At 43.5% G+C, this 20,601-nt stretch overlaps 1 protein-coding gene across 2 annotated transcripts in view; it reads left to right on the top strand.

The window, feature by feature from the left end:
• Positions 1-418: 418 nt before the first annotated feature.
• The window catches only part of LOC131673926 (uncharacterized), a 41,823-nt gene continuing 21,640 nt past the window's right edge, over positions 419-20,601 (top strand). For both annotated transcript variants that reach the window (XR_009302762.1, XM_058952320.1), the window contains exon 1: positions 419-928. Coding sequence is in view for 1 of the 2 variants with exons in the window: in XM_058952320.1 (XP_058808303.1) it covers positions 909-928 (20 nt within the window). In the remaining variant the exon portion in view is untranslated. The remainder of the gene's footprint in view (positions 929-20,601) is intronic.

Genomic DNA, 20,601 nt, shown 5'->3' with positions numbered 1-20,601 from the left:
GTACTCGCTTGGATTTCGCGGGTTTCACTGCAGTTGTCGTTACATTAAATTTCATCATTCGATACAGAAAAGTTCCCCGATGCAATGAGTTGTACTCGCACACACACCGATGACACTCGAAAATTGCCTCGTCACACCTGAGCCAAACAAACAATCACGGCAATTATTATCTGCGAAAGTGTGTCTCGCTGGAATCGGAGAGTCAGTTGGTCGTCAGTATTATCGTCGTCGTCGCGCCACGCGTTTGTAAAATGAGTGCGTGCACCGCGAGTACAGCAGCGAGCAGCGCCACTGCTCGAAGAAAGAGAGAGAGAGAGAGAGAGAGAGAGAGAGTTCGTGGTAGAGGGGAGCGTTAGCGCGCGCGCTTCTTTCTTCGCTTGGCTGGTTAGTAGTAGTTGCTCGTGGCGGTGGTGGGGATTCGGTGTCGTAGCGTGGAGGCGCAGGTAGGCCGGCAAGCTACCTGGTAGAGGCAGTCGCGCGCGCGCCAGCGTCTAGTGTGGAGTTTGGAGGTTTTACTTTTGGCCGCTTCGAGATTTCCGGAAAGCAACGAGGAGTCAACCCTTCGCCAGAAAAGGCTCAGACAAGTGTGCGAAACGAAAAACAAGTACAATGATGAAGGATACTGACGGACGTCGTTACAAGTGTTGTACTGTTCGTCCACGTTGTTACGGCGTTTGCAATAGTGTGAGAGTGTGAAAAAGAAAGCGCCAGGAAAAACCGGGGAAAATCGAAAAGTGTTGAATTCGCGAATATAAAGTGCGAAATTTCACCGATTACCAATAATTGGCAAAAAAATAAATAGTGAGAGTTCGGCAGAGGGTGAAGTGATGCTGACGCGTGGATTTTGAAAGCAGCTCCGAAGGCCAGCCCGACGCAATGCGTCGACGCTGCTGACGCAACGCGCCTGGATGCGTCTCACTTTAAGCACGTGAGTACACCAAGTTTTTGCCAAAGAAAACTAGCAATTTGAAAGGGTGCAGGATGCGCGCGCGCGCTTCAGAACCACGGGGGGAGAGCGCTAACTTGGCCGTACGGGCTTAGGGTGCTTTGTGTAAGTGAGACCATTATTCGTATCGCACTGCGTGCATACGGAGATTAGAAAAATGTCATGCGTCGGGCGGCGGGTTCTGCGGACTAAAAATTACACTCGTGTCGCGCGCGTGCAAGCAAGAGTTAGTGAAATTAAAGCCGCTAATTTGTCCCTACGTGCAGCTCGCCCGAGGAAACGAAGAATGCCAAATCAATCTTTCACGAGATTATAATTCGCACAATGAAATCGAGTGCGGTTATTTCGGGGTGTAGTTAACGAAAATATCGGGGGGGGGGGGGGCACTGAAAAATAGAGAGCGGTCGGGAAGGACAGCAGAGAGAAGCCGAAACTCTATTATAACGATCGAAAAAAGAATTGCGGCGTGAAACGGGCATTCTCGCACCGTATAGCCGTTCATTTGTCATCCCTGGCTTACAGAGACTGGATCCACGATAATTCAAGTGTACACAGACGTCTTTGTGCGCAATCCCCCAAACGAAAAAATAAGGTACGTTTGCACCCCTCTCTCGCGTGGCCTAAATGTACCTCGCATGTTTTTTCCTTTTCGGCTCTTTGTCGTCGGAAATCGATTGTGAAATTTTTCCTCGTATCATCATTGAATTAATCAGTGTGAGCGTACTACGATTACGCAAGAAGAGTCTCGGTCTGTCTGTCGTCGACGAAGAAAAAAGCAACCGTGCATAATCGATTGTTCGACTATATATACTTAGGCTATCGGCACGACAAATTGAAAAGCGTCGTCGAACTGTTTGACACTCGGACGATAAGTGATGCGGGTGACAGACTGAGAGATTCGGGATTTCGTTTGGATTCGTCTGCATTGATTTTAAGTAATCAAAATCGACTTTTCCGAAAATGTAATTCAGCAGCGGTCCGTTTTACGAGTGCACGTTTCCCCACTCGCCTTGCCATCATTGGCCACGCGGTATTTTAATTGCGCGGAGCGATTATCGAAAATATCACTGGCGTGCTGTTTTTCTGCCATCGGTGCGTGCGCGCGCGTGTGGACCAATTACTTGTGTATTTCCTCGAGAGAAGCTTTTATCTGGCTATTGGTTTTTTTCTTTCCTTTCCTTTCTGTCGTTTCAGCTACCGCGCCGCTTGCCGTCGAACGAGAAAAAAAGTCGCGCGAACGTTCAACAAAGTCTAGAAAAAAAAGAAATATCCAGATTCGCGCGTTATCTTAATATCCTAGATGGGTTTGATTTCTGTCGGTGCCGTATTTTCATAAAAAGGCCGTGGATGGCGCTTGGCCCACAGCCGATAAATCCAGCAATTTTTTCAATTAACTTGAGTACGAGCCAGGGACGCGTGCGACGAAATTTCATTGTTTACAATGCGCCCGATTGATAAAAACCGATTGCGCGAAGCCCGCGGGATTTTTGTCAAATTAACCGACGATACCACTGTCCCCTCGCAAAAAGCTGCTGGAACCGCGTCGCGATCAATAAATTTTCCGCGTAAACGGCTAAAATTGAAGTTAATGTCGAGACAGATAACTTTGAGAAATCCGTGATAATTTAAATAGAATGTTTACGCCTTTTCATATATAAAATTATCATTACTCAAATCCGACAGACCGAGAAAGAATGTTATCTCGGTAGTTGGAAAATTGTACATCAGGCACTGCCGACAGAAAGAATGTCGAGTGAATTTATCTCGCGGGCACGCGATAATTGACGAAAAATGCGACAAGTGGTTTATAAGTTTGTCGCGCGCGCGGCGTTTCTTGGGATATAGATATACACACACAGACACACACACACACACACACACACACACACACACACACACACACACACACACGCACACCTTCGGGTATATATTATGTGACTCGCATGACCACAATAATTTTTCACTTTATTCCACTGTACTATGTGCCACATCCAATTTCGAGGCTACTACTTTATGTAAGGATCACGGAAAACGACTGCTTAAAACTATCGTTGCGGTATTAGCGATTTTCAAGGAGCAAAGGAGAAGTTGAGTTTATTTTATACATATTTATATTTAGATATGTATTATCACGCTACTTTCTGCGAACGCGACAAAAAAATGGCCATTCATTCACACACGATCGTAAGAAGTAGCATCGATAAAGGAAAGCTCCATCGCGCACACTGAGCATTGAAAAGAAAAAAAAAGCTCATTATCAATTGGAGGGTGTGTGCAGCTCCTTCTCGGCGATATAATCGTCAAAACACGTGGCGTCTAGATTTCCACTGGAGAAAATCCGAGCCTTATCTCTGGCGTTGGCGTAAGCAGGTGGCATACGCAGTGCATGCCTTTAGCCTGATTGTTTTCGCAGCCATTAGCATAAAGGAACGTTATCGCTGTGCTTAGCCGCGCATCTTTGCAATTGCTGATAACGCTCGCTCCTTCCTAGCCCCGCACAATTTTCGAGAATAACAACAATCGTGAGAACTCGCGTGCACATGTAACTCGCGCAGCTTTTGCAACGACGATCATTACTCTCGTTACTCGCTCATTAAAGCCCCGCGCGCGGCTAAAAATCGCAAAATCCTCGACGTAAATAAATTGCGCGCGCGCATAGGCATCAGTCAATGCAACGCGCTCTCGTAACCGGCAAGTATCTCTCTCTTTCTCTCTCTTTCGCGAGTCATTAATTGAGTTTACGCGTATATATGCCAGTGCATCATTTTTTTTACGTGCGTGATTTGATACATTTTGCATTGGCCGAGCAAAGAATAAACAAGTAGTGCGTTCAATTAAACGATAAATTACGCGGTTGAAAAGAAATAAACTCACAAATGGCGGTCTTTAACACAAGATTCATTATTTTTCAAAGTTAATTGATAATCATCCGTGACAAACAATATATAAATTACCGAGATTTATTCTTTTTTTTAACGTAATCACGCTGTATAATCATCGATACATACTTCCTTTCCAATTACATCTCGCGACAGATCATATATTGACTTTTAGGCTCTCGTTGAAATTCTCATGCGCGCAATGCATCAAATATCAGTGTCACTAATCTGAATTCCATCAAAGTTCACGATTAACAAAAAGTAAAAAAAAATGAAGCGAGACTATCTTCTTCTTCGTCGTCGTCGTGGTCGTGGTCGTCTCCGTCGTCGTCGTCGTCGTCGTCGTCGTCATCGTCATCGATGGCTAATGGATCGAGCGAGTGAGTAAATATTGTAGATCGTCCCATGTGCTAATATGAATAACAAGCGAGACACAGGAAAGATTTTAAGCTTGGCTTCTTGCGACATTACATACATACCCGCGAAAAAAAAGGATGCAACGAGGTCAAAGAAAAAAGTAAAGAATGTAACGATATAGATTCGATATATAACGAAGCCTTAAAGACACAGCAGCAGATATCAATCCGTGACACAGCCCGATAATGTCATTACAGCAACCAAGGTTACCTGGTTTCTCGATGATTGGATTGCCCTCGCCCGCGACGACCAGACGACCAACAACGACGAGGTGACTTTTTCGTCGCGAGCGGTTATAAACTTCGATGTCTCCTGGTATAATTGAATCTGCGAAATACACATCGATTCGATATTTCATATGCATTCTACAATATTAAACGAAATTTTTTTGTAACGATTGTGTAATGTAACATTCGTAAGATATTTAACGTTTCAATCGATTTTTCCAGATACAAATGACGTAAAATTTAATCAAAATATATAACATCGTCCCTCGTAACTAATCGGGTTTAAGCAAGCAGAACACCTATATATTTTATATATGAAGGCTTCGTCGGTCACGTAGCCCGTCGACTTGTTATAAGTCGTTAAAATCAATCTTTAAGAAATTTAATTAGGCATAAATGTCATCTCCCCGTGTTATCTTTATTATATTCCACATTATTTTCTCTCACTCACTCTCTCTTTCTCTCTGTCGCTCTCGAGGTAGACAGCCACTTAACAATTGAGTTGACCGAAGATCGCGCTCAATTAACTTTTGATTCTGCAAAGGACATAAACAGGCGAATAAGGAGGAAGCTTGAATAAAAAAGTAACATTTCAATAAATCCGTGGCGCGGGGGCGCGTCCGAATAATTGTCCGAGAAATTTAAAGGACGGCGATGCTCCTCGCAAAAATTTACAGCGATGACTTTCCAACTCTATAATACCCCAAAAAGAGTAAGCGTTCCAACTGGCGCGCAGCCTCTCAAACTTTTCGCATGCTTTCTCAGGTAGCTTGCTGTGAATATTTACTGTTAATCCGCGACTCTGTTTTTGAAAATTAAATTTTTCGTGAAATTCCCCGGCGAAAGAGCTGTAAGTGATCGTTTGTGTTGTGTGTGTGTGTGTGTGTGTGTGTGTGTGTGTGTGTGTGTGTGCGTGTGTGTGTGTGTGTGTGTGTGTGTGTGTGTATAGGTATATCATTCGACTGTGGCAATGAAATCTTTCAGAATTAGTAACTTTCGACATTTATTATAATCGCTTTGTGTAATAAACGTTATGTGATCACGAAAAGTAATTATGTATTTTCATTTGATGCTACGTAATTAGTTTGGAAGAACTGAACGTTTATCAAAAAGTATAACTTAATCGTCAAACAAAAAAAAAATCGGTATTCTCTGGCGTGCAGCATGATTAACAGCGAAAAAATGTAATGTACAGTAAAGTAGTTCTCCGCTAACTATACGCGCATATGTATATGAATCATTGGCGCAACTCCCACGATCGTTTGGACCGATATCTCAACTAAGTGAGTGAAAGAGAGAGCAAATGAGGTACAATCCCCCATAAAGCATAAAGCGCACACGTGACTCTCGCAAGTCCACTTAGCGCCTATCGGGCGCGCTTAATTGGCCGAATTATCCGATAGTCGCGCGCTCTCGCGCAATTGAGACTGCAAGCGCGGTGGTCGCGCTCGCGCCCAGATAAAGGTAATGGACGCGCGGAAGCTTTGAGCTCTTTCCCCGAGAAATTTAGTTTGGCCGTGTCGCAATCTCGACGTACGCTACAGCTTTTTCTGCAAGAAAGAAGATTTTCATACGCTGAAGGAGGGAATCGTTCATGCCTAAAATTAAAAAAAAAATAAACAAATGAACCTACCAATTACGAAACAATTGCGAATTCCGTGACGATAAAGCGACCGTTACGTCAATAATATTCACGGTTGCGATCAAAACAAGCCTAATCGTCGCCAGCACGCACTCGTAATTATACGGCATTCGATCGACCGAGCGCACGCAGATAAAATCTCGCTGTGTTCTATTTTTATTCGATGGAGAGCAAAAAAATTTTGTGTATTTATTGGTTAGGAATATTGCGACATGCAAAATGAATGAAAAAAAACGACAATAACAAGCAGGAAACCGCATAATAATAGAGCCTTGAGATATTGTAGTGGCTACTTCTAGATTAAAATTTAATTTTCTGATGATTTGCTTTTTACATTATCGGATTCTCGCGCTTGAGATTTCACTCTTATCAGTCCATTAATAAATTATTAATTTTCTTTGTGACAATTTTTAATCATCTTGATTTCGATACGTACCGCGCCTTGATTAGAGAGAGAAAAAGGCCTTTTCTCTTTTTGTCTTTTATTGGGATTACAGCGTTTACCGATACATACGAAGTACTCATCATCGAATTACTCAACTCGAACGGGAAAAATGTTTCAGCCCTGAAAAGACTTTCTAAATCGCGACGACGATGTGCAATCGCGAGAAAGCAAATATGTGCATCCCTTCGATAAAATAATATTTGCGATGCGAAGAAGTAGCAGCAGCTCTTCACGTTCTTCGATTTTTTCTGTGCTCAAGGCAGAATGTGAAACATTGCGCCCTGTGGCTAATGGATTGTGCGCAGTTTGTGAAGATTCATTATCATTCGACATCAATTATTGTTGATTGAATTGAAGGACACAATTTTGATTGACATCTGTAATTTATCTAGAATCCGAAAAATTACTCCTTTATAAATTCAATGCAAAAAAACAAGAGTGCTATTTTTAAAAAGATCGGCTTCGTAATTTCATTAAAAGTCAATACACCGACTCATGTCACATTATTACCAACGTCATATTATTAAAAAAAGACTCAAAAAATGCAGTCGTAACACACGTTGTTATCCTACAAATCACACGCATATAAACATTGCATTCTCGCTCGCAAGAAGGGGAGGCATTTTAGCGGGAATCTTAAATCAGCTGAAATCAAGAAGCAGCATGGGCGTGACACAATGCGTGTTCATAAAGAGCAGACTGCATTGAATAATGCGCTTAGTCAGTGTTTGGTGTGAGTTACGTTTTACGTTTTAGTGTTAGGTGACAACGCGGAAAAATCTTCTATACTCTTTCTTTCTCCGGTGATATACATATGGCGAAAAAAAAAAAACGGAAAACGTTGCGCTGCTCTTGCTCATTGTTACGGCCCTTCACCCTGACGCTCACGAAAACAGCCGGAAGTCGCGGCGGGAAGTATACTGCGGGCAATACATTTCTCTGCCGCCACTGCTTTCTTCCTGCTGCTTCTTCTGCTATCTGTGCTGCTTATGGCGGACTGTCGATCGATTTTTACTTTTGCACGTTGGCCGATTGTTCCTTCTTTATTTTTTTTCCTGTTAAGAGTTGAAGTTTTAGGATGCATTTACAAGTATATGTTTTGAAAAGATTATAAAACGCATGGTCGCGAGGTATCTTAGCTTGTCTATCTTTCACTACAGCACGTGAGAAAAAAAAGGATTTGCGGCACAATATCAATGATTCCAGCCTCGATTTATTACTCAAATTACAAGCGTCAACGTTAATTACCACAAAAATCTCCGAGCGTATCGTTTACAAAAGTTCTAGTGCATATACGCTTTGTAAATGATACGAGCGTAAATCAACCATACAGTTCAATATCAAGAAAACTTCTTTACCTCAAACCAGTGAACATGAAAAACAACTGAAAATTTTCCAAGAATTTATTAGCCTTTCGCCTGGTGGAGCCAAAGAGGCTGTGTGACGGTCGTTAACCGCGCGCTTGCATATACACGGGCTATTGCACTCGTGGCTGGGTAGTGTCCAACTTTATACAGGAGCCGAGCGACGTTTCACTTTCTAAGCGAAAAAAAATAGAAAAGAACAAATTCCTTTTTGTCAACATTTCGTAGAAGCTGCGCCTTTATTAGTGATCCGCCTATAAATAACCCTTAACGAGGGCTATGGTTTCCTAGAAAATGGGCTTTTTCGATCGATAAAAATCTCTCTCGCTCGCGATAATCAACTATCTTCCCTTCTAATATTATATTGACCGAGAAAAGGGGCTTTTACGCAAAACATGTTATTACCTTCCGTATTTCCTCGCGCGAAATGCACTTGAGTTATGAGTCTATTTATTCGCGTTATTAGATGTATCGAGAGATGCGCGCGACAGAGTTTTTTTTTCGAATGCCGTTGTAAATCTAGAGCGACGTGTTTCGAAAGATACTTTGTTTGAGGAAGTGCGACATTGTGCGACTTTTTTCTCGTGACTCACGCGAGCGAGGATTAAAATTGTAATCAGTATTATAATGAGTTTTCGCTGCGACGACGACGGTCTTCATTTTTCATTTCGAGTTGGCGATAATGAGAAAATGATGAATATTTCAACGTTAGAGAAACCGATGTAGCCGTTTGTTACACTCTACACGTGTGTGACATGTAAATATGACATAAACGACTTTATCACATTTTTAACGGAAGCCTGCGAAAAAATTCTTGTCCGCGCGGCACGAGATGTCTGCGAAAATGCAAATAAAATATCACGAGGGGATTTAGAAATCTAACAAGATACGAAATCATTCATTGCGTGACTGTCATCGTTTTCACTGAATTGATTTCTATTTCGGCCGATCGACATATTTTGTAGAACAATTTTTAAACGCAGCGGATTCGATATTAAATTAGCCTTAGTGACTTGTCGAAGCCGTGCAGCTTATCAAACTTATTAAAAGCCATAGAGCCGTTCTGGCGGTTTTAATAATTGACAAGGCTAGCATAGCTTCTCGAAGAGAATAATAAAAAAAGGTGCGCAATTCAAAGAACGAGAGCTTGCGCTTGCGTGCTAAAAGAAAGGTAGAAAGAGAGTTGAGGATAATTGCCGAGTATACGCGCGCAGTTCAATTAAAAAGTCAATCAGCGCAAGAGCGGCTCACGCATACAGCGAAAGAGAGGGACGGTGGCTTTTAAACCGGCGACAAGTGACGCCGGTTCTCTCGCTCTCTCTCTTTCTCCCTCTGATACGAAAGAGAGAACTGTTACGAAATTATCGAAGGGACACTTTTCTTGTGTTGTACTTTTTTGATGACCGAAGGACGACCATTTGATATTGACGTTGCTTTTGTTGATTCGTTGAGGGAAGCCAATAACGATTCTTCGAGTTCGACAGTGACAAATCTTTTGATAGCAGTATTGCTCGCATTCTTTTTAAAATTATATGTTTACCTGATGGTAAAAGGCAAAAACTAGATTTTGTAATTGTGACGAACGCTGAAACTATTTCCGTTGTAATCGTCACTGATAATTTCTCTAGCTGAGTGTTAATAACTCCAATAAATTCCAACACGCTTTGTTCAACACTATTTATATAACTCTGTTATAAAACAGTATCATCCTCTTATGTAGCGGGTAATAAATCTCTAACGAGCTCGCACTGCTTTACATCGTTTGGCCTAGTCGAAAAATCTTATAATGATCCGATCTCTAACGAAAACATCAGAATGACACCCACGGATGCTAGCTGATCCTAATTAAAGGCGAGAGAAGAAATAGCGAGGTAGTGAATTTCTCGAAAAACCAACCCTGCGAATGAATTCATAGGCGTCGCCGCTGCGTTCGCGTGAAGAATGAAGTGCGAGCGGTATAAGTCGACTCTAACAATAACGATGCATCAGACACACTCTTGATTTCGAATTTCGTTTCTCCAAGTTGGCCGCTGAATTTTATATCTTATATATCTTTCGAAAGTTCCAATTATATCCGATTATTGGCTTTGCATTAAAAACCGATTTACAGGCAAACAATACATTTCAGGAGTAGAAAATTGACGTGAAGATTTTTCAGAAATTAGATGAGCGTTCGCAACAAATAGAAAAACTAAAACGATACTCCATCGTGGCCATAAGGGTCGTACAATAAAGATTCTCTTAGCTATGCGCAACCCCGAGTACCTTGCAATTAAATCGTAAATCCACATCGACGCATCATTTCGATTAATAGATCTCTCTACGACCGTGGCACAGCGTATATTACGATCGACATCATGACGTAAATATCGATAACGATCTACCGTGGAATGCAAATCAACGAGGAGACGAAAAGGAGGGTTACGTAAAACTTACGTTAATTATGACAAATAAAGTGGAGTAAAAAGTCGGTGCAGTTGCGTTGATAATAATCTCGCGAGAAAAATAAAAAAGCAGCAGCGGCGAGGAAAATTTTGCTCTCAACTATAAAACGGCGATTACCGCGAGGGAACGTTCCGCGCGATTATAGCACAAAAGCGACGATGATTGATATCAGACTTTCTTTCTCTTATTTCGCACAATACTTATTAATTACCACATGCGTGTATGGAAATGAGAGTTTGGCGCTTAGTTATCCGACGTTTGTAGTCGAAAAATTAAGAGTGAAAAGGACTCAATGACGGCAATTCTTTTTGTGTTGCGGTCCTTTGACAGATGGCCTGGCGTTCATTTCTTGCTCTGGGAAAAGTGAAGTTTGTAATTGCAAAAATTTCAATTTCGTGAATTCAAACTGTTTGTTTGTCGCATCTACGCGCAAAACGATACATAATCAAAACAACGACATTCATGCGCAGCTGGTTATCTGTAAAAACGTATTCTAATTTATTTATCGGTTCGCGGATAAACTTGACTGATACCCGCATACGCAATCGCGGCTTTGAGCAATCGTTTGCAGAGCAGAAAAACTCTAATCAAGAATATTAGACGTAGCGGCGGGCCGAATGCAATATCGGATTCGATTTCAGTTTCATCGCTCTCGCCGCTGCCGCTGTGTGCGAGCTCTCTTTTCTTCCGTTCGGTTCTCACAGCGATAACTCACTTAGGCGATCCAGGGCGATGGCCGAGCGTCGACAAAACAAGCTCCACGGAGCGACCAAGTCAGCGGAATAAAGTTTCGCGCCGGCGCCCGAAAAGTTGCGAAAGAAAACTGTGAGAGCATAGAGCGCGGAGAGACACTGAAAAGTGCAGCGAGCGATCGAGCGCCGACTTCAATTTGTAAACAGGACTCTCAATTATGGAGGATTGTTACAGCCAACCGAGCACGAATCTCTCTCTCTCTCTCTTTCTCTCTCTCTCTAGCCAACTTTAGCGCTGTTGCTTTTTCAATACGCGTGCGCGCCGTAATGCGGCCCATGAATTTGAGCGATTTCGGCACTATATAGAATAGCCGGTCATTTCGATATTGGAACGTTTGTTTTGGGTTTTCGTTCAATTTCTCTAAGGGTTTCTCGCACGCCCGTTTATTTCGAATGTTGCCATTGCGTGCGAGCTTTCACACGCTCGGTATACGCGCGCGCCAACGAAGCCATCGACAAATTAGCGTCCAAGCATGCTTTTCAGCATAACGTAGCTTCGTCCCATTTGAAACGTTTATCTCTGCCTTCGGATAATCGATAGTGCTTAGATCGCGACGAAACTTGTGCGCGTGCGATCGATAAAAGGACCAGGCAGTAGCGAAAAGCACTTGAAGCGCGAAATCGTAGATATACCTTGGTTGACCCAGAAAATGGCCGCTCAGAGTTACGTCAACGAAGCAAAACTTGAAGCCTGCTCTCTCTCTCTCTCTCTCTCTCTCTCTCTCTCTCTCTCTCTTTCTTTCTTTCGCGTTTCGTTGAATTTGGACTTCTCGTAGATTTATATCTGCTTTGTTCTGCGCAACTTTTGCATAAAGTAAAAGCTCACTGTGTGCCACGCATGCCAGCGTTCATGCTTACAACAGTCAGACCTACATATCTCTCCATGCGTCTTCTTAGAAGCGGTGAGCTTTCGCATCGGTGTCGAGAAATTACGATTGAATTGTTATCTGACAATGACGCAACGCGCAATGGGATATAATAATGTTGGGATAGGTGCGTTGCACGAGAGAGATCGTGTTCGTAACGCGATCATCGAACCCAGTCGTCGTGTTTACCTTTTGGCGTGCGCGACACACAGGATGTGTGCATCGTGTGTCATGCGAATGCCGATTTTTTTTCCAACCGATTTATCCGCCGTACTAATGACTCCGATCGTCGCGACGTCGCCTGTGAGTACAATACACTTTGAAGATTAGTTTCGTCACGCCAAGTATCGATAAATACAATCGTCGATTTTTCTTTTCTTCTTTTCTTTCTAGGGAAAAGCTTCGTTTCACAATCGAAATACTTTCGTTGATAACGTGATCAATGCAATGTTACAAAATGTCCCAACAAGATCGTCGAATCGTACGCGCGCAATCAATGGAAACAGTATGAGCATTTTATTGTGATGAGTTGGTGCCTTGATCGCATTAATTACGTACATTGGAAAAGTATTTTTCAGCGACGAATTCAGTGACGTAAATCGACTGCAGTACGCTAAACCGCAGAAATGCGCAGAAATGCGCAGAAATGCGCAGAAATGCGCAGAAATGTCTCGCAGTGACACATTGCCACAGTAATGTTTTGAAATAACGCAAATATGCAGCAAGGGGGAAAGAAAGCTGCGTCGCAGAGGTAGGAAAGCTTGCGCGCAGCTTTAATCTCGTTCGCGCGTAACCCACTTATCGGCAGCGTTGTGTGCGAAGACCAAACATAGAGGCACACCCGCGCGCGCGAGAAAGAGACAGTTAGATATCGACTAGCGTGCACCAAGAGAAAACGAAAGAGACGACGACCCCAGCGGAGTTACTGAACAATTCATGATTGCCCTTCGCGTATTATATACATTATAGTCGGTTGCTACGTTTGCGGAACTAAGAGAGTTCGACGACTCTTGGCGCGCACGAGTTTATCGATCGAACGTTTGTAAACGAGAACGCGCGCGCGCACGCTCGATGGAATAAACGAGACGACATGCCAATTTTACCGGTAAACAAATATAAACGTGGGCGCGCGCGCGCGCGATCGAGTGTGTGCGCGCGAGGAGAGGAACAAGTGCCGGAGCAACGTCTATGCGTGAGAAAGGCAAACAAATACATCTTCAAGCGCGCGACTAATTCTCAACAAGTGCGTGTTGACTCGGATCGTTAGGGCACGAACGGGGCGTTCGGCTGCGGCTTACTCTTCTTCTTTTCGTTCTGGAATGCCGACTTGACTTATTCTCCTGTCCGCAGGTGGACAAAAGTAGGCGACACGTGATGCGTCACAAGAGTTATTAATCGAGAGGCAAAAGATTAACGCGACAGATTATAGTTTCACGTTGTCAGGCACACTGGATAAGTATTTCGTCGTGTCATCCAACCGAGAAATCAGCTTGAAAATTTCAATTATAAATCTTTATTAATTACCACAAATGAACGAAGAAATACCAGATCTACCTCAAACTTAAACTACCGGTCATAAAGATGAGAACGAAAAGAAGTAATGGCCTGATGTCTCGTTGATTCGCTTTATGCAGAGACACATTGCACAATAGGATCGATAAATCAAGGAGGGAAGAAGAGAGAAAAAAACGCTGATTGTCTTTAACAAGCAACGATTCTCGCACCTCCCATGGCAGTTTAAATGAAGACGGACAGCCCCTCCCCAATTGAGAATCAATTTCTGCGCAGTCTGTCATTATATCCGCGTGCATCGCAGCAAGTAATAATTGTGCCAAATGACCGGCTATCCCGATTCTCGTGCGAGAGAGTTATTGCATGCCTCTTATGCGTTTTTCCAACGCAATTCAATTCATCCCATATCTAATCGATACGAAGCCCTTCATTTTTGCGTTATCGCACTTACAACAGGAAGAGATGAGATGTCATTGAGGAAGCATGAATAATTTTCGATTGATTTCATAGAAGGAATAAAAAATTCGATAGCCAAAAATCACAAGCACGATACACGCGACTACATCTCGCTCTCTGCCCTAACCGCGTACATTGCCATAATTACTTGCCGGAGCGTTGTATTTCTTTTCTATAAATTATGAGGTTTGAAAGATTCCTGGCCTATAAATAATCTTATCGTGGCTAAACCCGTCTCGTCTCGTCTCGTCTCGTCTTGTCTTGCATTTTTGGACGCGGAAGGCTTATCGTTCACAATTCATTTCCAAAGCCAGCCTCTCCACCATCTTGTCATTATTATCGCGACACAAGGATTATAACCACACAATAACCAAATTAAAACACAAGAAGGAGAGGTGTAAACACCTCTACGCTTACTACGGATTTTCGGTGGATGAGATAGTTGCCTTTTTCCGCGGAGATTAAGTTTGATAATGGGCCCACCTTTGGACCCCGATTCGTTAATAATGTCTGAGATAATGGATTTTACTGTTATCTGATATGGAAAGTCCGGTATGGGATTTTACAAGAGTTCGATCATTTTCAAATGATAGTCGCAGTTGTTTGTAAGCACACCGGATATTTAGCATACTGATCTACATCAATTAACGATCGATTTTTTCATTGTCTGTTTCAGGTAAGTACTCAATCTTCTACATCTCCTTATCCACAAATTCTCGGCTTATTTTGGTAAGCTCAGTCTAGAAACCGTGAAACACCTCGACTAAGCGCGAAACCGGTTGTCACAATTTACAACGGTTAAATATCATTACATCATTCGAGGATTTTTCAAGCTTGCAAAATTATGGATATGGCAAACGAAGAGCCTTGTATTGTTAATTATCACCTTGCCGACAATCATGTTGATTTTAAACCTGATGTACACAATTGAACAATAAATAACTGTGCAAAGTATGTTTCTCCAGCGAGAAAGCACAGCGCGCACTTGAAAATTTGACCAAGTGTTCATATAGTGCACGATACAGCTTTCCCCAACATTCCTAGACAGGTTAACTTGACAAAAGCACGTGGAGATTAGATTATCTTTGGCTAACAATGGCGCCAGAAACCAGCAGCCAACCTGTGACAATCGGTACTCGTTAACACGCTCCTATATATACTTCCCGGTCGTTCACATGCAATATTATTACATCACACACGTCCAATAAGTTTCACACGACTGAAGAAAAAACCCGTATAAGGCGCCATATATACGGAGGGTATATTGACCGAAGATATTATCATACGTGAAGTTGTATTTTTAGCCGATGAAAAAATTCCTTAGCTTGTGAGGTACATTAGAGAACCTTTAACTGCGTACTTGAAATTTCAATCGACATCGTAGCATTTTTTTCTCATTCTAACATTGACGATAGTGACGTATGATACTTGGACAGATAGAAAAGCTATTTGACAAAAAAAGTAATCTACAGTTTCATCAAATGAATGACGTTTGCAGGGATATGTTGTTATGTCGTTGATTTATTCATGCAAGTTCAAACATAAACTTTTCAACTAAGTCTACACTACGTCACGACTGTCAGTTCTCTTTTTGTGATCGATATTCAATCACTTAAATATTAAGCAATATGCGCGACAATTCGCGAACAAAAGATTTACTAGTCAAAGCACAGTAAAAAGCTCAATTCCATAAATAATCCTACGATGTTTTTCAATACTCTCTCTCTCTCTCTCTCTCTCTCTCTCTCTCTCTCTCTCTCTCTCTCTCTCTCTCTCTCTCTCTCTCTCTCTCTCTCTCTCTCTCTCTCTCTCTCTCTTGTCGTGACCTATAAAAAAAGAAGAAGTTGTGCGCACTGAGAATAAAAGCAAACGATAAGCGATTAAAAGGGGAAATCTAGGTTCAATAGCACGCCTCTTGGGGATTATCGAAGGCCGCGTTCGCTGAGTTTATTAACCGACTTTGCCACCGCCGTCGTCCCAGTAAATAAAGGCGACACTGCGACGTTAGGCTTATCATTGCCATTATCTAAAAATTGCACGAGAGAAAAATCTATTCCCCCTCTTCCTACTCATGAATATAATGTTAAAATCTGCTATATATATATATATTTCGCAAATATCCGCAGACAATCGATTTTGTGCGAGGGTTACATAAGTGATCCGCAAAATCCAATATTGATAAGAGATTTTGGCGATACGGCATGTTTATCTAACTACCAGGAATTAAACGATAAGCCTTGTGCATTCAGATTAAAATTTTCTTCATTGATTCCTCGCTTTTTGCAGTCATCGTCGCGTTTGTTTATTTACATAAATATTAAGTGTGAACTGAATTGTTATTTTTCTGGCACGATATCACAATGGTTTGGCATTAGTTGTCGGCTTTCGAAACTAAGGCACTGTAAACATAATAAAGAATCAGACAAACGTAGTTTAGAAAAAATGTCAGTTACGGATTGGTATCTCGATTCGTAACGATACGACCTATAAACGAATCACGCAATAGCGATATAGGCCACAAAATTGCTCATGTGTTAACATTGAATCATTCCCCATCAGAAAAGACAATAAAAGCTACGCAATCGTCTCATTGGTCGTTTCGATAAGCACTAAGCATTGGGCAGAAATCATCGAAACGTGGGAACTTGGTCGCAAGCACGTCGTCGCGGGGACAAGCAAAAAGCTTCTTTGAATCCAGCGACTATATAATACGTACAACGCTTGCTCGCGAGAGAGAGAGAGAGAGAGAGAGAGCCACATTCCATTGGTGTTGGGCGACGAGTGCTTGGCAAACAAGGTAATGTATTTATAGAGAGGACACGCTCCTGCGTCTTCATCATGTTTGAGTTTTCCTTATTACGTCCTTCGCTTCTACGCACATACATAGCCGGGGCGAGCCTTTTACCTATCTGGGAAAGCTTCGAGAGGTGTTTATGATAATCCGCTGCTGGCGCTTCTGCTCCTCTGTTTCAAAGATTGCGATTACGGTACATACGTACACGGCGCGATAGCGCGGTATAATTAGCGACCTTCTTGTACCGGCACAATATGAGCGGACGATTCTATGCGATTAGACTCGTGTAAACTCGTAACGAGAAAATCGAAGGAAGACGCCTAATGCGAAAATTGCCGGACACGTCTTGCCGAGAAAATAATGGCCGTCGCACAATCGAAAAAGGCGGTTGTCCTTCGAGCTGAGAAAAATGCCGGCGCCCTCGCGCGTTCCGCGTATATTGTATACCGTTCGCGGAACATATCCAGCGACGCCGCTCTTTCGAAAATGAGTAGGTACGCGCGCGCGCGAGCTCTTTCTCTCTCACTCCCGAGCGCGCAACCGCAAATCAAAGAGGAGGTTCTCTTTCGCGCCGCATTTTTCGGGACCTTTTAATTTGCCATTCAATTATAAAACTCGTTCTCGCGCTCGTATCTCGCTGGCTCGCGCGATGCACGCCTCGTGTTTTCGGTACTGCAGCTCGCCAGCAGACGTAGACGTTGCGGCGAGGCTAGATAAGATTGCGCCGAATGCGTATCGCGCGCGGGAGAGACAAGTAGGAGGGCCCACGTCGGTGTCGCGCGGCGCTGATTGAAAAGTGAGCTTGCGCCGGCCTCACCGCAAGCGCCTTTCGCACGCTCATTTGCAATCTTTTACGGAGCTGCCGAGAAGTGCTCTTACGCTGCTTTCGCTTTTTCCGCTTTTTCCGCTTTTTATACGGTTCCAAGCGAGGAAAAACCCTCCGCAGATTAAAAGCCAAAAATTCAGATACAAAAGCTCGTATCTCGCGCCGTAAGAGAGAGAGAGAGAGAGAGAGAGAGAGAGAGAGAGAGAGAGAGAGAGAGAGAGAGAGAGATTGTACGAAATAAAAAGGAAACGGAAGCCCGCTCGAGGCGGCTTGCTTGCAAGTGGATGGGGCCATGTCGTCGCGACGAGTTGGGCGGGACGAAAGAGAAAAGAGCAGCAGCAGTGAAAACAAATAGCCCGAGACGTTTCAATCTCTCTACAAGCGCTGCACTCTCGCGCGCGTTCATTTTTTTTGTCGCGCTCGCGCTGCGCGCGCGCCACCAACCAATTGCATCGGGTGCTTTTTCCGTCGCACACACACACACACACGCACGCACGCGACATTTCTCCCGCGCGGAGATCGCATGCCTCGTTTTAGCTTCGAGAAGAGAATTTTTGCCTTATCCATTTTACCGGCTCAACTTTTCAAGAAATGTACGGTCGTACATTCTCTTTCAAGTTTTTCGGAAAATTCCTTTTGACTCCTCGTGTAACTCGTCTCCAAGTGAACCGAGATAAATTGTTTTGCCGCTCAATTTCACCTAAACTGCAAGTGTATTTCGTCGCTAGCGTCGTAAAGTGCAGCAGATTCCACCATCGACATTCATAACTTTATACCAACGCTTTTAAGCCACTTAGAGTCGCGCGCAGCCACTGCTACGACTTTATTAGCATAACAATATCGGTAAATACTCTCGCGTGTATTTATACTCTCCATTAGGCTGCCCAAGGGCGTCAAAACGATCTATTCGGCTGTAATGTCGCTCGAGATTAAAAAGGAAACCGTATGTGCACCACCGGTATATGTACTTGGTCGCTTGGCAAAATGCAGCCACAGTGTACGCGATTCTTTTTTTAGAAACTGATTTCTCATCAAACAGTTAGTTACGCAATTCCTACAGATTCGTCGAGGTGTTAATGAAACATTGACGAAAAATTAGAAGCTTGCTAAAAATATTCGTTGGAAGGTGTTCTCTCGGGTGAAATCGAAGGATTCGACGTGCTCACAAATAGACAAACAACGACATGCACAGCGGTGCAAATTATGTCTGAAGGATCGCGCCACCGCTCGCTCAATACACATACATGTCGCGCGCGTATTTGCGAGAGCGGGATAACATTCTCGTTTTCACTCTGGTATACGAGTTCTCACTCGTTCTTCGTTTCGCTATGTCTTCCCTTCGTTTTCAACGCACACGCTTTAGCGATACAATCAGGTTACTCTTGCTTGAGAATACGAGAAATCGGTCACACTTGCTGTCGAAACTCCAAGTTTAACGAACGCGGGGCTCGCGATAACCAAAATTTGAGTGAGCAATAACGTGCTCCTGCTCGAAGATGCTAGCAGCGACGGATAGAGATCGCGCGACGGACCATTGCTTCAAATAGCTCATTATTTCTCCGATCCTCGTTTAAAACTTAGATTTATCAATTCTTATCAAACATTTCCCTTTTCGTGCTTCATAATACTTCACGAGCTTTGTATTTATTGTTAATAAACACACTTGTTAGCGTCATTCATGTTATAAAAACCGACCGAGCATTGATATCGCAAAACTTTCTTCATCGTCAGGTGGGAGTAGAAGACGTTCTTTTCTCCGTGCTAACAGCTACATGTCGGCACTCTCTCTTTCGCTCTCTTTCTCTTTTGACTTGGGGGGAGGGACTTGAGTAAGTTACCCGCCCAATCGTCAAAGCGCGCGGTGCTGTGGACATAGGCGCCCGTCGACCGTGACCCACGATAGGGTGACGCCGAAAAGTGCAGCAAGTATTACAGGTCGAAAATTCAAATTGTTTCCGGAAAGAGAGAGAGAGAGAGAGAGAGAGAGAGAGAGAGAGAGAGAGAGAGAGAGAGAGAGAGAGAGTAGAAAAGCGCCTACTAGCAAACGAATTGAGCTATTTGACGCGCGCGGAAGCCGTGTAATAAGCAGTTGGGCGGTTCAGCGCCAATATACATATTGATGAATCTCAGTCTCGAGACTCTGGCGGGCGATTATCGATTCGTCGCTTTGGAGACTAATGGTGAGCAGCCGGTGCGCGCGCGAACGATTCAGACGTCCGAGAGAAGTGCAATAAGTAAACGTCGCGTATGCGTGGCGATCAGCTGCTCCCGCACGCCGCCCGTAAGCTCAAGCCGCGACTTTCTCTGTAAAACGTGGCGCCGTCGTTTTACCGCGCCGCGCAGCGGCCTAATTGCGCCTTTTTGATTTTATGTAACTGTTATTCGCGGCCACGCCAGCTTGCGCTGTTCTGGGATATCATTATTACAATTTCTATTTTCACCGCGTGCTTGCGTGACTCGCCTGTCGGGGATAAAAAATCACGGTGAATCATCGTATGACATTGAAATTGTAACGGCGTGTTTGCGAGGAGGAGAAGATTTAAAGGCGACGCGCGTCGTTGGTCGAGACTACATTATGCCAGTTCTCGCGCCGAGGACAATCAAACGCCTTTCCTTTATTTCGCGGCGTTCCGCTCGTGTGTGCAACTTCAAATTAGCGGCCGCGGCGAGAGCAAAAGGAGGAATGCCTTCCAATCGTACACGTACTTACAAGATAAATCCGGAGAACAAGAAAACAAGCAGCGCGATATGCACACCTGACTGAGCGTACAACGTAATCCCTCGTTAACATCGGTCGAAAGTTAATCGAGCGCAGCTCGCGCACGATACATATATCCGTAACGACGTTAAGAGGAGCAGACAGCCCAAAGGCGCGTGTCACTCGTCCAGAGGATCTGTCTCGCTTGTTATCTTTTTTTTCTTTTCGCTGCCACTGTATTTAGCTGGGATAAGCCGCGTGTGAAGCGATTTGCCGCTTCGGGAGCTGCTACAAGTGGTTCTTTTCAAAGGTTAATGCCTCTTCTTGTTCTT

This window comes from Phymastichus coffea, unplaced genomic scaffold (genome assembly GCF_024137745.1).
Source record: "Phymastichus coffea isolate CEN01 unplaced genomic scaffold, Cenicafe_Pcof_1.1 PCOF00205, whole genome shotgun sequence".
Lineage (NCBI taxonomy): Eukaryota > Metazoa > Arthropoda > Insecta > Hymenoptera > Eulophidae > Phymastichus > Phymastichus coffea.
This window is presented reverse-complemented; position numbering and strand designations above follow the sequence as displayed.